Source organism: Pseudophryne corroboree (assembly GCF_028390025.1).
Source record: "Pseudophryne corroboree isolate aPseCor3 chromosome 3 unlocalized genomic scaffold, aPseCor3.hap2 SUPER_3_unloc_38, whole genome shotgun sequence".
Classification (NCBI taxonomy): Eukaryota; Metazoa; Chordata; class Amphibia; order Anura; family Myobatrachidae; genus Pseudophryne; species Pseudophryne corroboree.
Genome location: NW_026967528.1, coordinates 618,585 through 634,423, shown reverse-complemented (window position 1 = coordinate 634,423; position 15,839 = coordinate 618,585). Strand labels below are relative to the sequence as shown.

At 48.2% G+C, this 15,839-nt stretch overlaps 1 protein-coding gene across 3 annotated transcripts in view; it reads left to right on the top strand.

Moving 5' to 3' along the window:
* The window catches only part of LOC134984136 (zinc finger protein 391-like), a 36,396-nt gene extending 21,714 nt beyond the window's left edge, over window positions 1-14,682 (top strand). For 2 of the 3 annotated variants that reach the window (XM_063949760.1, XM_063949761.1), the window contains exon 5: window positions 11,742-14,682. In XM_063949760.1, coding sequence (XP_063805830.1) covers window positions 11,742-12,739 — 998 coding nt within the window. In that variant the 3' untranslated portion in view covers window positions 12,740-14,682. The remainder of the gene's footprint in view (window positions 1-11,741) is intronic. The other variant, XM_063949762.1, reaches the window with a different exon arrangement.
* The last annotated feature ends 1,157 nt before the right edge of the window (window positions 14,683-15,839 follow it).

Below are 15,839 nucleotides of genomic sequence, written 5' to 3'. Positions count from 1 at the left end.
CAGTGACCCTAGGGGCTTGGTTCCAATGAAGGTGGTCTGATCAAGAGGTTTCCCTTCCAAAAAAAGTTTTGGAGGGCGATTTACAATGCCCTTCTGCTGACCTCTTTTATATCCTTCAGTATCAGGCCATACAGGTATGGTTGGAAAACGCACCAACTGTGGCATACAAAAACCAACAAGGAGGTCCAAACAGCAGAACTGCAATGAGGGAGGTGTCACAGATACTCCTCTGGATGGAGCGGAATCCCAAGGCCATTTCCGCCATATTAATTCTGGGAGTAGACAATTGGGGAGCAGACTTCCTCAGTAGACACTATCTGCACCTGGGGGAATGGGGCCTCTACCCGCAAGTTTTTCAGCAGATATTTCATTGGAGGGGCTACCCGCAAATTGACCTGTTGGTTTCTCAGCTCACCAAGAGACTACTGCGTTACTGTTCTGGGACGAGGGATCCACAGGCCGCAGCAGTGGACTCTCTGGCGACACTGTGGATTTACCGGTTGATGTACTTGTACCCTCCAGTTCCTGTAATTCCAAGAGTTCTCAAAGGACTTAAGGGGACAGGGTTCAAGCAATTCTGATTGCCCCAGACTGGCCCCGCAGGGCCTGGTATGTAGACATTCTAGCCTTATTACTCGTAGGCCCCTGGCCTCTGCCAATTCAGGATGATCGTCTTACACAAGGGCCGCTCGTCTATCCAGACTTACCACGGCTACGTTTGATGCAATGGAAGTATATTGGGAGGATTTTTGCCAGGAAAGAGATTCCAGGCAAGGTTATCTCAACTATGCTCCAAGCTGGCCAGATGGTCGCATCGAAACATTACCATCGCATATGGAAGAAATGTGTCTCTTGGTGTGAGGGTCAACAGTATTCTGCTGTGGATTTTCATCTGGGACATTTCTTGCACTTCCTGCAGGCTGTTGTGGATGTGGGCCTACTTTTAGGCTCCATTAAAGTTCAAATCTCAGCCTTGTCTTTTTTTCTTCCAGGGAAGTAGATTATAGTGCTACTATATAAATAGAAGGTAGTTTCACCTCCAGGCAAATGCTTCAATTTAGTGTAGTGACCCCGGTCCAGCCGTCAGGACACTTAGTTATATTAAACCTTATTGAAGGCAGAAGGCAAAGCATGCGATGGCCACGCACAAGGATCTAAAATGGCAGTTATCTCCCTCCCCAATATCACCACGGGAGCTACGCACCTGTGTTATCTGGAGAGCAAGTACTCCCGTCTGAGCCAAAAGCGCCTTCAAGTCAGGTATCCGGAGCATGCAGGAAAGACTGGGCGCACTTAGCCCCAGAATACAGCCCATGGCTTCATAGGCGTCACTAGGCTGCGGCAGTGAACAGTGCCCGGAGTGAGCGGAGCGAGCGGCTTTTGCACAGTAGGAGTGGGGGACTTAATAAATTGGGTCTTGGTCCCAGTGGTGGCTGAGAGCTATCAGGTAGGGTAGATAAGAAGCCACTTAGTGAGGAGAGCTCCAGAAAGCACATCTGGATAGACCCCGCTCCTCTTATTTATTATTTTATATACTAACAGGGGTGACAGATGTGGTACATCCCTGCAAAGGCAGATCCAATCTCTTTCTCATCAGACTGCTGTCTTCCCTGCACTCTCACTCAGATGTTCACTGCTGCCAGTAACACACGTATGAGAAGCAGAAGTATGGCGGCAGCTGTATAGATTCTGATATGTAATTCTCTATATCATACTTACCGTACACACATCATCCTTATTACTATTGAGACTATAGAGGTAATACACTGATGATGGGGATGTAAAAATAGGATTTGAATTACCTACCGGTATATCCTTTTCTCGTAGTCTGTTGGGGATGCTGTGGTCCATTTAGTACCATGGGGTCTAGACGGGTTCTTTGGGACCCACTGGCACTTTAAGAGTTTAACAGTGTAGGCTGGCCCCTCCCTGTATGCCCCTCCTACCAGACTCAGTCTAGAAACTGTGCCCGAGGAGAGGGACATACTTCGAGAGAAGGAAATACACAGATAGTGGTGAGATTCACACCAGCTCACACATAACAAAAAGCCGAACTAAGCAACTTGGAACAATTCAGCAATGGCTGAACCAACAATACTGAACCAAGTAACACTGCAGTAATCCGAAGCACAGGGCGGGCACCCAGCATCCTCTACGGACTACGAGAATAGGATTTATCGGTAGGTAATTAAAATCCTATTTTCTCTTACGTCCTAGAGGATGCTGGGGTCCATTTAGTATCATGGGGATGTACCAAAGCTCCCAGTACAGGAGGGAGAGTGCTGAGGTTCCTACAGAACTGATTGACCAAACTTGAGGTCCTCAGAGGCCAAAGTATAGAACTTGTAAAACCTAGCAAACGTGTTCGACCCTGACCAAGTAGCTGCTCGGCAAAGCTGAATAGCCGAGACACCCTGGGCAGCTGCCCAGGAAAAACCCACTTTATGGGTAGAGTGGGCCTGAACAGATTTTGGAATTGGCAATCCTGCCGTGGAATAAGCATCCTGGATAGTAAGCCTGATCCAGCGGGAAATTGTCTGCATAGAAGCAGGACACCCAATATTGTTGGGATCATAAAGTACAAATAGTGCGTCCGACTTCCTGTGATGAGTAGTACTGTTCACATAGATTTTCAAAGCCCGCACGACATCCACGGACTTTGAGGTAATTGAGGTGTCAGTAGCCACTGGCCCCACAATAGGTTGGTTGATATGGAAAGCCGACACAACCTTAGGGAGAAATTGCTGACGCATTCTGAACTCCGCTCTATCCTCATGGAAAATCAAGTAGGGGCTCTTGTGCGAAAATGCCCCCAGTTCTGACAGATGTCTGGCAGAAGCCAAGGCCAACAACGTGACCGCCTTCCAAGTAAGAAATTTTACGTCCACCTCCTGTAAAGGTTTGAACCAATCCGATTGCAGGAACTGCAGCACCACATTAAGATCCCGAGGTGCCTTAAGAGGCACAAAGGGTGGTTGGATGTGCAGAATTCCTTTCAAGAAAGTCTGAACCTCAGGGATAGCAGCCAATTGTTTCTGGAAGAAAATAGACAATGCCGAAATCTGGAACTTGATGGAGCCCAAACGTAGGCCAACATCCACACCCGCTTGCAGAAAGAGGAGAAAATGTCCCCGTTGAAACTCCACCGTTGGAAACTTCTTGGATTCACACCAAAACACATACTTTTTCCAAATCCGATGGTAATGCTTAGACGTTACCCCCTTCCTAGCTTGGATCAGAGTAGGAAAAACTTTATTCGGAATGCCCTTCCGAGCTAAGATTTGGCATTCAACCTCCATGCCGTCCAACGGAGCCGCGGTAAGTCGTGATAGGCAAATGGCCCCTGCAGTAGAAGGTCCTCGCGAAGAGGAAGAGGCCTCGGAAGATCCGCGTGCTATGAGGATCACCGGAACTGTTTATCTTTTTATTAGTTTTAGAATCCTTGGGATGAGTGGAAGTGGAGGGAACACATATACTGACTGGAACACCCACGGAATCACCAGGGTGTCCACAGCCACTACCTGTGGGTCTCGTGACCTGGAACAGTACCTCCGAAGCATCTTGTTGAGGCGAGAGGCCATCATGTCTATCTGAGGTACACCCCATCTGCGTGTTACCTCTGTGAATACCTCTGGGTGGAGGCTCCATTCTCCTGGAAGGAGATCGTGTCTGCTGAGGAATGAACGCCTACAGTGCCAGCGCGTGTCGTTCTACCCAGAGGAGGATTCTTGTACCTCTGACATTGCAGCCCTGCTCTTCGTTCCACCCTGCCTGTTTATGTAGGACACCTCTGTGATGTTGACCGACTGAACCTGCATGACTCGATATTGCAGAAGATGAGCCACTTTTAGAAGGCCATTGTATATGGCTCTTAGTTCCAGAATGTTTATTGGAAGGACCAGTTCCCGGCTTGACCACTTTCCTTGGAAGTTTTCCCCCTGGGTGACTGCTCCCCAACCTTTGAGGCTTGCATCCGTGGTTAGAAGAATCCAATTCTGAATCCTGAACCTGCGGCCCTCAATCAGGTGAGAAGTTTGAAGCCACCAGAATAGTGAAATTCTGGCATTCGGTGACAGGCATATCCATTGGTGCATGTGAAGATACAATCCAGACCAGTTGTCCAGGAGATCCAGCTGGATGAAGCGTGCATGGAATCTTCCGTATTGTAGAGCCTCGTAGGAGGATACCATCTTCCCCAGAAGTCAAATGCACCGATGAACCGATACCCGGGGAGGTTTCAAGACATCCCGGACCATTGATTGGATCACCAAAGCTTTCTCCACCGGTAGAAACACCCTCTGCACTTCCATGTTGAGTATCATCCCCAGGAAGGTCAGTCTCCTTGTCGGTTCCAAATGTGACTTTGGAAGGTTCAGGATCCACCCATGATCCCATAGTAGTTGAGTTGAGAGCGCAATACTCTCCAACAGCTTCTCCTTGGAAGATGCCTCTATCAGCAGATCATCCAGATATGGAATTATGTTCACTCCCTGTTTGCGTAGGAGTAGCATCATCTCTGCCATGACCATGGTGAACACCCTCGGTGCTGTGAAGAGGCCAGATGGCAATGTTTGGAACGGATAGTGACAGTCCTGTAGTGCAAACCGTAGATAGGCCTGGTGAGGTGGCCAGATCGGAATGTGAAGGTACGCATCCTTGATATCCAGGGATACTAGGAATTCCCTCTTCTCCAGACCTAAGATCACCGCTTTCAGAGACTCCATCTTGAATTGGAAAACCCTTAAGTAGGGGTTTAACGCCTTCAGGTTCAATATAGGCCTTACCGAACCATTTGGTTTTGGTACCACAAACAAGTTTGAGTAACCCTTGATTTTTGGGTGAGGTGGAACTGGAACAATAACATTTGTTCGTACAAGTTTTTTAATGGCTTCCTGTAGAATAGCACTTTCTGTCTGTGAACCTGGTAAGCCTGATTTGAAGAATCTGTGAGGTGGGAGTACCTGAAACTCCAGTCTGTACCCCTGGGTAACAATATCCATCACCCAGGGGTCTAGGCATGATGACGCCCAGACGTGACTGAAATCTTTTAGTCTCGCTCTCACCTGTCTGATCTCCAGGCTGAGAGGTCCACCATCATGCTGAATATTTGGTGGAAGCAGAACCTGGATTCTGTCCCTGGGAACCTGTTGGTGCAGGTTTTTTTGGATCTTCCCCGACCTCCTCTAAAGAAGGTGGGAGGGGGTTTGGATTTTTTTAATTTTGAGGTCCAAAAGGACTGCAGTGTAGGTGTAGGATAATATTTTCTACCTGGGGCTGCTTCAGAGGGAGGTAATGTTGTCTTACCCGCAGTCGCCGTGGAAATCCACAAATCCACTGCGTCCCCAAATAGTGCCTGACCTTGAATGGCAGGTTCTCCACACTTTTCTTGGATACTGCATCTGCAGTCCATTGGCGTATCCTGAGTCCTCTGCGTGCCGAGACAGCCATGGAAGTAGCAGGCCAATGTCCTTCATGGCCTCCACCATGAAACCTGCAGAATCCTGTATGTGCCGAAAAAACAAGTCAATGGCTATCCATAGTATCTAAGTTCTCTAGTAAGGTGCCTGACCACTTTACTATGGCTTTAGAAATCCATGCACAAGCAATAGTGGGCCTTAAAGCCATGCTTTTAGCAGTGTATAGTGATTTGAGCGTAGTCTTAATCTTGCGGTCAGCCGGCTACTTTATGGCGGTTGAACCAGGGACAGGTAAAACCACCTTTCTCTGACGTCCTAGTGGATGCTGGGAACTCCGTAAGGACCATGGGGAACAGCGGGCCCCGAAGGAGGCTGGGCACTCTAGAAAGATCTTAGACTACCTGGTGTGCACTGGCTCCTCCCACCATGACCCCCCTCCAAGCCTCAGATTTCGTGCTCGGCCGAGGTTGGATGCACACTAGGGGCTCTCCTGAGCTCTTAGAAAGTAATAGTCTTAGATTTTTTTATTTTCAGTGAGACCTGCTGGCAACAGGCTCACTGCAGCGAGGGACTAAGGGGAGAAGAAGCGAACTCGCCTGCTTGCAGCCGGATTGGGCTTCTTAGGCTACTGGACACCATTAGCTCCAGAGGGATCGACCGCAGGCCCAGCCTTGGTGTTCGGTCCCGGAGCCGCGCCGCCGTCCCCCTTACAGAGCCAGAAGCAAGAAGTTGGTCCAGGAAAATCTGCGGCATGAAGACTCAGTCTTCACCAAGGTAGCGCACAGCACTGCAGCTGTGCGCCATTGCTCCTCTCACACTTCACACTCCGGTCACTGAGGGTGCAGGGCGCTGGGGGGGGGGGCGCCCTGAGGCAGCAATAAAAACACCTTGGCTGGCTAAAATACCTCAATATATAGCCCCAGGGGCTATATATGAGGTAAATACCCCTGCCAGAAATCCATAAAAAGCGGGAGAATAGGCCGCGAAAAAAGGGGCGGAGTTTATCTCCTCAGCACACTGGCGCCATTTTTCCCTCACAGCTCCGCTGGAAGGAAGCTTCCTGGCTCTCCCCTGCAGTCTACAGTACAGTAAGAGGGAAAAGGGAGGGGGGGGCATTCAATTTGGCAGTATATATATTATATTTTATTGAAAAGCAGCTATTAGGGACATAACTCAGTTAGTCCCTGTATATATATAGCGCTCTGGTGTGTGCTGGCATACTCTTACTCTGTCCCCCCAAAGGGCTTTTGTGGGTCCTGTCCTCTGTTTGAGCATTCCCTGTGTGTGTGGGGTGTGTCGGTACGGCTGTGTCGACATGTTTGATGAGGATAATGATGTGGAGGCGAAGCAGATGCCTTTAGCAGGGGGGCAGACACCTGAGTGGATGAGCTTATGGAAAGAAATGAGTGCACGTATAGACTCTTTACATAAAAAATTTGACGACATGCCAACTGTGGGACAGCCGAGTCTTCAGCTCGTGCCTGTCCAGGTGTCTCAAGGGGCATCAGGGGCTCTAAAACGCCCGCTATCTCAAGTGGCAAACGTAGATGTCGACACTGATACTGACACCAGTGTCGACGAGGATGAGTCGAATCTAATGCCCGTCAGGGCCATTCACTGCATGATTGAAGCAATGAAAGAGGTGCTAAACATTTCTGATTTACATCCAGGTACCACAAAAAAGGGTATTATGTTTGGGGAGAAAAAAACTATCCGTAGTTTTTCCCCCTTCAGATGAATTAAATGAGGTGTGTGAGGAAGCGTGGCTTTCCCCTGATAAAAAAATTAGTAATTTCTAAAAAGCTACTAATGGCGTTCCCTTTCCCGCCAGAGGATAGGTTACGCTGGGAAACACCCCCTAGGGTGGATAAAGCGCTCACACGTTTGTCTAAAAAGGTGGCACTACCGTCACAGGATACGGCAGCCCTTAAGGAGCCTGCTGATAGAAAGCAGGAGGCAATCCTGAAGTCTGTATATACACACTCAGGTATTATACTTAGACCAGCTATTGCATCAGCATGGATGTGCAGTGCTGCCGCTGCGTGGTCAGATAAATTGTCAGAAAATATTGACACACTAGACAGAGACACGATTCTGCTAACAATTGACCATATCAAAGATTCAGTCTTGTATATGAGAGATGCACAGAGGGAAATCTGCCGGCTGGCATCTAAAGTAAGTGCATTGTCCATTTCTGCTAGGAGAGGCTTATGGACTCGCCAGTGGACAGGAGATGCAGATTCCAAAAGGCACATGGAAGTTTTGCCTTATAAGGGGGAGGAATTATTTGGGGATGGTCTCTCCGACCTAGTTTCCACAGCAATGTCTGGGAAGTCAGCATTTCTACCCCATGTCCCCTCACAGCCTAAGAAGGCGCCATTTTATCAGGTTCAGTCCTTTCGGACACAGAAAAGCAAGCGTGGAAAAGGAGGTTCTTTTCTGTCTAGGGGCAGAGGTAGGGGAAAAAGGCTGCAACAAGCAGCAGGTTCCCAGGAGCAAAAATCCTCCCCCGCTTCTTCTGCTAAGTCCGCCGCATGACGGTGGGGCTCCACAGGCGGAGCCAGGTACGGTGGGGGCCGCCTCAAAAATGTCAGCGATCAGTGGGCTCGCTCACAAGTGGATCCCTGGATCCTTCAAGTAGTATCTCAGGGGTACAAGCTGGAATTCGAGGCGGCTCCACCCCACCGGTTCCTAAAATCTGCCTTGCCGATTGCTCCCTCAGACAGGGAGGCGGTGCTAGCGGCAATTCACAAGCTGTATTCCCAGCAGGTGATAATCAAGGTACCCCTACTTCAACAAGGTCGGAGGTCGGGGTTACTATTCCACACTATTTGTGGTACCGAAACCAGACGGTTCGGTGAGACCCATTTTAAATTTGAAATCCTTGAACAAGTACATAAAAAAATTCAAGTTCAAGATGGAATCGCTCAGGGCGGTTATTGCGAGCCTGGACGAGGGGGATTACATGGTTTCCCTGGACATCAAGGATGCTTACCTGCATGTCCCCATTTACCATCCTCACCAGGAGTACCTCAGATTTGTGGTACAGGACTGCCATTACCAATTCCAGACGTTGCCGTTTGGACTCTCCACGGCACCAAGGGTTTTTACCAAGGTTATGGCGGAAATGATGATACTCCTTCGAAGAAAGGGAGTTTTAATTATCCCGTACTTGGACGATCTCCTAAGAAAGGCACGGTCCAAGGAACAGTTGTTGGTGGGACTAGCACTATCTCAGGAAGTGCTGCGCCAGCACGACTGGATTCTGAATATTCCAAAGTCACAGCTGGTTCCGACGACACGTCTAATGTTCCTGGGGATGATTCTGGACACAGCCCAGAAAAAAGTGTTTCTCCCGGAGGAGAAAGCCAGGGAGTTGTCTTCTCTAGTCAGAGACCTCCTGAAACCAAAACAGGTATCGGTGCATCACTGCACGCGGGTCCTGGGAAAGATGGTAGCTTCTTACGAAGCAATTCCATTCGGCAGGTTCCATGCCAGAATTTTCCAGTGGGATCTGTTGGACAAGTGGTCCGGATCGCATCTTCAGATGCATCGCTTGATAACCCTGTCTCCAAGAACAAGGGTGTCTCTTCTATGGTGGCTGCAGAGTGCTCATCTTCTGGAGGGCCGCAGATTCGGCATACAGGACTGGGTCCTGGTGACCACGGATGCCAGCCTGCGAGGCTGGGGGGCAGTCACAAAGGGAAGAAACTTCCAAGGACTATGGTCAAGTCAGGAGACTTCTCTTCACATAAATATTCTGGAGCTAAGGGCCATCTACAATGCCCTAAGTCAAGCAAAATCCCTGCTCCTAAATCAGCCGGTGCTGATCCAGTCAGACAACATCACGGCAGTCGCCCATGTGAATCGACAGGGCGGCACAAGAAGCAGGATGGCAATGGCAGAAGCCACAAGAATTCTCCGATGGGCGGAAAATCATGTACTAGCACTGTCAGCAGTGTTCATTCCGGGTGTAGACAACTGGGAAGCAGACTCTCAGCAGGCACGACCTCCACCCGGGAGAGTGGGGGCTTCATCCAGAAGTCTTCCAAATGATTACAAATCAGTGGGGTCGTCCACAGGTGGACATGATGGCGTCCCGTCTAAACAAAAAACTAGAGAGGTATTGCGCCAGGTCAAGAGACCCTCAGGCGATAGCGGTGGACGCTCTGGTAGCACCGTGGGTGTACCAGTCAGTTTATGTGTTCCCTCCTCTGCCGCTCATACCAAAGGTATTGAGAATAATAAGAAAGCGAGGAGTAAACACAATTCTCGTGGTTCCGGATTGGCCAAGAAGAGCGTGGTACCCAGAACTTCAAGAGATGATCTCAGAGGACCCGTGGCCTCTGCCACTCAGACAAGACCTGCTACAGCAGGGGCCCTGTCTGTTCCAAGACTTACCGCGGCTGCGTTTAACGGCATGGCGGTTGAACACCGGATCCTGAAGGAAAAGGGCATTCCGGAGGAAGTCATTCCTACGCTTATTAAAGCCAGGAAAGAAGTTACAGCAAATCATTATCACCGCATATGGCAGAAATATGTTGCATGGTGTGAGGCCGAAAAGGCCCCAACAGTGGAATTTCAACTAGGTCGATTTCTGCATTTCCTGCAAGCAGGAGTGAATATGGTCCTAAAACTGGGCTCCATTAAGGTACAGATCTCGGCTCTGTCGATTTTCTTTCAGAAAGAACTAGCTTCAGTACTTGAAGTTCAGACATTTGTAAAGGGAGTGCTGCATATTCAGCCCCCGTTTGTGCCTCCCGTGGCACCTTGGGACCTCAACACACACACACACACACACACACACACACACACACACACACACACATAGGAAAATGTCAGACACAGTTTCCCCCAGAGTACCTTCAGAGAGTCACAGAGTATAAGGAGCCAGCCACACAGCGCCCCTGTAGGCAGTTATTATGATAAAAGCCCGGCGCTGACTAACCTTAATAGGGAGGGCAGCGCTCCCTGTCAGTGTCCTAGTTCCTATGATCTGCAGGGAGAAAATGGCGCTGGTGAGTGCTGGATCCACTGTGAGAGGAAGCCCCGCCCCTTGTAATGACGCCCGGCTTCCCGCACTAATTGTTTATACTGGCCTGAGGATTTTAGTGATAACAGGAGGATTAGCCCCTGTTAGCTGTGTGACCAGTGTAGGGTTTATCCGTGCTGGCTCAGGACGCCCCTCAAAGCGCCTACACTGTGTGTTGCTGAGCCTTCCTGGAGCGCAGCCTGTCAGAGCTGCGCTTCCACCCTTGCGCCGGCAACCCGCTAACCTGGACGCCGGCGCTGTACTCACCACTTTCTTCTGGCTTTGTTAGGGGGTGGCAGCCGTACTGCGGGAGTGAGTAGTCGCCCGTGGGCTTGTGATCAGCACCCTCAGGAGCTCAGTGTCCTGTCAGTGGAGTAGAGAACCATTAACTCTTCAAGACGTTGGTTCCTTCCCCCTCCCTAAGTCCCACGAAGCAGGGATTCTGTTGCCAGTAGCCTTCCTGTAACCTAACTAACTCTAGAAAATAAAAAACTAAGAAAACTCCTAGGAGCTCTCCTAGCTGTGACCGGCTCCTCCGGGCACATTTTCTAAACTGAGTCTGGTAGGAGGGGCATAGAGGGAGGGGCCAGCCTATACTATTAAACTCTTAAAGTGCCAGTGGCTCCCAAAGGACCCGTCTATACCCCATGGTACTAAATGGACCCCAGCATCCTCTAGGACGTAAAATAAAGTGGATTATAACCTAGCAGATGATGATGATTGCAGTGTATTATATGGTGTATTGCATGTAAAATACCTTGTTTCACACGTACTCTGCTGTAGCAATATACCTTATATAAGGGTGAGTAACACATGTACAGGCTTACCAGCGTATGAGCACACACATAAAGGAATGCTACCTTACCAATGCTTCCAGGAGTAACGTTAGGAGACATTTCTCTGATCCATCAGCTCATATGACTGATGTTATTGTTCATCTAGAATCTCCAATTCATACGATATGTTCCCCATCCATTGTTTTACATTGGTGCTGATATAGGACTTGGCGAGTGACTACATCTCCATTTATACTTCATGGTTAGTTACCAGGGTAAGAGAGAGATATATCTAAGTCTTATTATAATATTACATTTGTTATTGTGAGTGTTCTCAGGAGGGTGGACACAATGATAGTCTGAGACACAATATTATAAAGCCTTCATTAAAAGTTATGTTTTATTATACACACACATTTACAATTAAGTGTCCCAGAGAGTCATCTTCTCCTATTGTTTACAAGATTAATATTGTTACAGAAAATGTCACATTTCCATAATGTATTTTATTTCCAGCAGATGGACACACAAGCAGGAATATCTCAGAAGGACATCTAATGTTATCCCTGGATTGTGACATAAAAGATAATGACAGTAGACAGGATTCTCCAGGAGATAACCCCATTACCCCAATTATACATCCAGCTCTATCAGCTGATCCCTCTGATCCTGGGAAATGTTCTCCTGATCACTCTGATATTGGTGCATCTGTTACAGCTCTGACAGTAGATACAGTGTTTCCCTGTTCTATAGATGCCAAATGTTTTACACAGAACACAAAGCCTATTAACCCACACACAGGTAAGGCAGGTGAAAGGCCAATAATATGTTCTGAGTGTGGGAAATGTTTTGCACACAAATCAGCTCTTGTTAGACATAACAGAAATCTCACAGGTGAGAAGCCATTTTCTTGCTCTGAGTGTGGGAAATGTTTTGTACGTAAATCACATCTTGTTATACATTACAGAAGTCACACAGGTGAGAAGCCATTTTCTTGCTCTGAATGCGGGAAATGTTTTACACAGAAATCAGATCTTATTGCACATCAACGAACTCACACAGGTGAGAAGCCATTTCCATGTTCTGAGTGTGGGAAATGTTTTACACAGAAATCAGATCTTATTACACATCAGCGAACTCACACAGGTGAGAAGCCATTTCCATGTTCTGAGTGTGGGAAATGTTTTACACAGAAATCAGATCTTATTACACATCAGCGAACTCACACAGGTGAGAAGCCATTTCCATGTTCTGAGTGTGGGAAATGTTTTGCACACAAATCAGCTCTTGTTAGACATAACCGAAATCACACAGGTGAGAAGTCATTTTCTTGCTCTGAGTGTGGGAAATGTTTTGTACGTAAATCACATCTAGTTATACATTACAGAAGTCACACAGGTGAGAAGCCATTTTCTTGCTCTGAATGCGGGAAATGTTTTACACAGAAATCAGATCTTGTTAGACATCACAGAAGTCACACAGGTGAGAAGCCATTTCTATACTCTGAGAAATAAATCCGCTCTTGTTGCACACAATAGACCTCACTCAGGTGAGGAACCATTTTAATCTTCTGGAGTATACTTATCATTGCCATGCGTTGTTCTTCAAGGTTCTTATCCTATCTCCTATGCTTTTTGCAATATACATGTTACCACTGAGCGAAATAATCAGATGTCATGCCCTCATCTACCACTGCTATGCAGATGACCTGTCTTTTGCTCTGGGTACTGAGAACTCAGTACCAATCCTAAATGGTTGTCTAGCTGAGCTCCAGGTGTGGGTGATGCCAGTTGGCTGTGACTCAGTCCTGGTGAAACAGGTCTTTATGATAGAAGCTCACCAACAAAGGGCAGGGCTACAGCTCAGCTTTGCTACCAGCCAGACTTACGCTTGGGGGTTCAGAGTTACAAAATGCTGATCATGTGCGGAATCTTGGTGTCCTGGATGGTGGAGTGACACTTAGACATCAGGTATCGGCCACAATCATATCCTCATCTGAGGAACATAGCCAGACTCCAGCACTTATTTCCCTCAGAAGATCTTCCTACAGTCATACATTCATTTGTATCATCACACATAGACTACTGCAATGTCCTCTACCTGGGTCTCCCAGCAATAGAATTGCACCGCTTGTAGCTTGTACAGAATGCTGCAGCCAGGCTGTTACCTAACCGGCCCGTTCCTGCCACATAACACCCATTCTCTGCTCCCTTCACCGGCTGCCTGTAAGATGATGACTATTACATAATCTTACTGACTCTCCCAGCCCTACATGACCAGGATCCATGGTACCAGAAGCAGCTTCTGTCTCCTTACTGACTTACTGTAGGCCCCTATTACATCATCTTACTGACTCTCCCAGCCCTACATGACCAGGGTCCATGTATCAGAAGCAGCTTCTGCCTCCTTACTGACTTACTGTAGGCCCCTATTACATAATCTTACTGACTCTCCCAGTCCTACATGACCTGGGTCCATGTACCAGAAGCAGCTTCTGCCTCCTTACTGACTTACTGTAGGCCCCTATTACACAATCTTACTGACTCTCCCAGCCCTACATGACCAGGGTCCATGGCACCAGAAGCAGCTTCTGCCTCCTTACTGCCCTGTTTCTTCCACCTGCAGATGAAGGACTGTTACCAGCAGTACCAAGAATCCCCAAGAAGTTCTGAGATGTCAGAGGTGGAGACAGGGTGGTGGCACTAGTGCTGTAGCGGGGGCTGCCGGAGGCACTGTCTGTGGGTAATATTGTCCCCAAGCAGCGCTAAGGTGTCAGAGGGGAGACATGGCAGTGGTAGTAGTTGGAGGAGACAGGGCGGGTGGCAGTAGCAGAAAGAGAGGGCGGATGGCCGCAGTGCAGTACCAGGGGCTGCTGGAGGTAGTAACGAGGTGTATGGGTCCCGCACAGAACCAGTTGATAATTAGACTTAATGATGATTATACTTCCTTATGTCTAATTAATCCCTTGTATGTGTTACTGTTGTTTGCTGTGTCAGCCTTTATGTGTGTTCTGTGTAATAATCCTGAAAGTAGTGCTGCCACCGATCTCATATCATTTGTAGTAACTTGGAAAAGATGAGATATGAGGTGCACTCTGGAAGCTTATAGGGGGTTAATCAGAGATGAACGCAGATGTGACATCACGCAGCCCCCCCGGAAAATGGTCCCGGCCCGCCCACGTTCACCCCTCAGGGATGTGACCACAATGTGTGTGTCTGTGCGGCCGCTGCGTACGTGCATTTTGTCACCACCAGCAAACTGCTGCACGACGCTATTGCGGCTGGTTCTGAATGACCCCCATAGGGTTTTGGCTCTCCTGATATGTATCTGTTTTACTTGCCTGCAATACTATAATGTAACTTGAATTGTTTCTGTGATTTAAGGATATTTTATCCATGTTGTGCAGAGTAAAGTATTTTTTAAGTTTAAAATATAGAGAAAAATCTGTGTATTAAAGATATGAAATAAAGTTGTTTAAAAACAAAAGATTTCCGTTGAGTCTTTTTATGTGTCTGTGTATTATCTTATTTCCAGATAATTGTCGCTATGATGGCAGAAACAATTTCCTGTTAATGTGTCACTTGTATTGTTACTTTTGTGTCCAGCGGGTGGGCTCGGAAATGTTATCCTTTTCCTCGCAGCCCCAGTTGCTGGAGAAAATGAAGGAGGAGCTGTTGATGGGTCACGTTCCGCTTGAGTTGACCATTTTCTCACCAGCAGGTCTTTCCACCTAGTGTTCACTCTAGGCTGTTTTAGCAGGGCGCCGCGCCCTGCCCATTTTTTAACAGGCAAAACCCGCCCTTCCCCTTTTGCGGCGCCCTGCTAAAACAGCCACCCGCTCCCTGCCCTCCCGGCGTGTATAGATGCCGTGCGCATGCGCGCGGCATCCATTCACGCATTGGGAGAGGGCTGGGGGAAGCCCAGCACCGACGGAGGTGCTGGGCACGCCCCCAACAGTGACGTCGCCGGCCACAGACGCTCTCTATAGTAGCGTCTGTGGGTCGCACCGCCCCCTAAAATGACGGAGACGTGGCCACGCCCCCTAATTTGCGTGGCCGCGCCCCCATTTCGGGCGCGCGCATGTGCCCCCCTGAGTCCGGCGCCCTGCCCCAGTTCACTCCTAGAGTGAACACTACCACCTCTGCAGACTTGTGTCCGGAAAGAGAGATACAACGTAGGCTTTAAACCTAGGATCGAGCACAGTGGCCAAAATATAGTGCTCTTTCAACAGATTGACCACCCTTGAATCCTGGCAAAGCGAATGAAGGGCTCCATCCACAAGTAATTCCAGGGAAGACGCTAAGTCTGAGGGACTATGCACAGGCCCAAATGATAATTGTTTTATGATCCTTCAATGTATGAACCAACGGATAGAGGGAATAATCCGAAAGTGTTAATACCAAAGATTAGCTAATCTGGTTGGAGGTGCGCCATTAAGCAAATTGCAATGACTGGTTAGGCGGTTTAGAAAAAACACTAGTGGGTTTATATCTAAAGAAGCCTTAATGTGTGGCGCACTCTTTTTTCTTTATGTTTCATGAATAAATTAAAACATAACTTTTATTATTTTTATTTAAGATAGATTTTTCAATAGACATGACATAAGGCAATTGA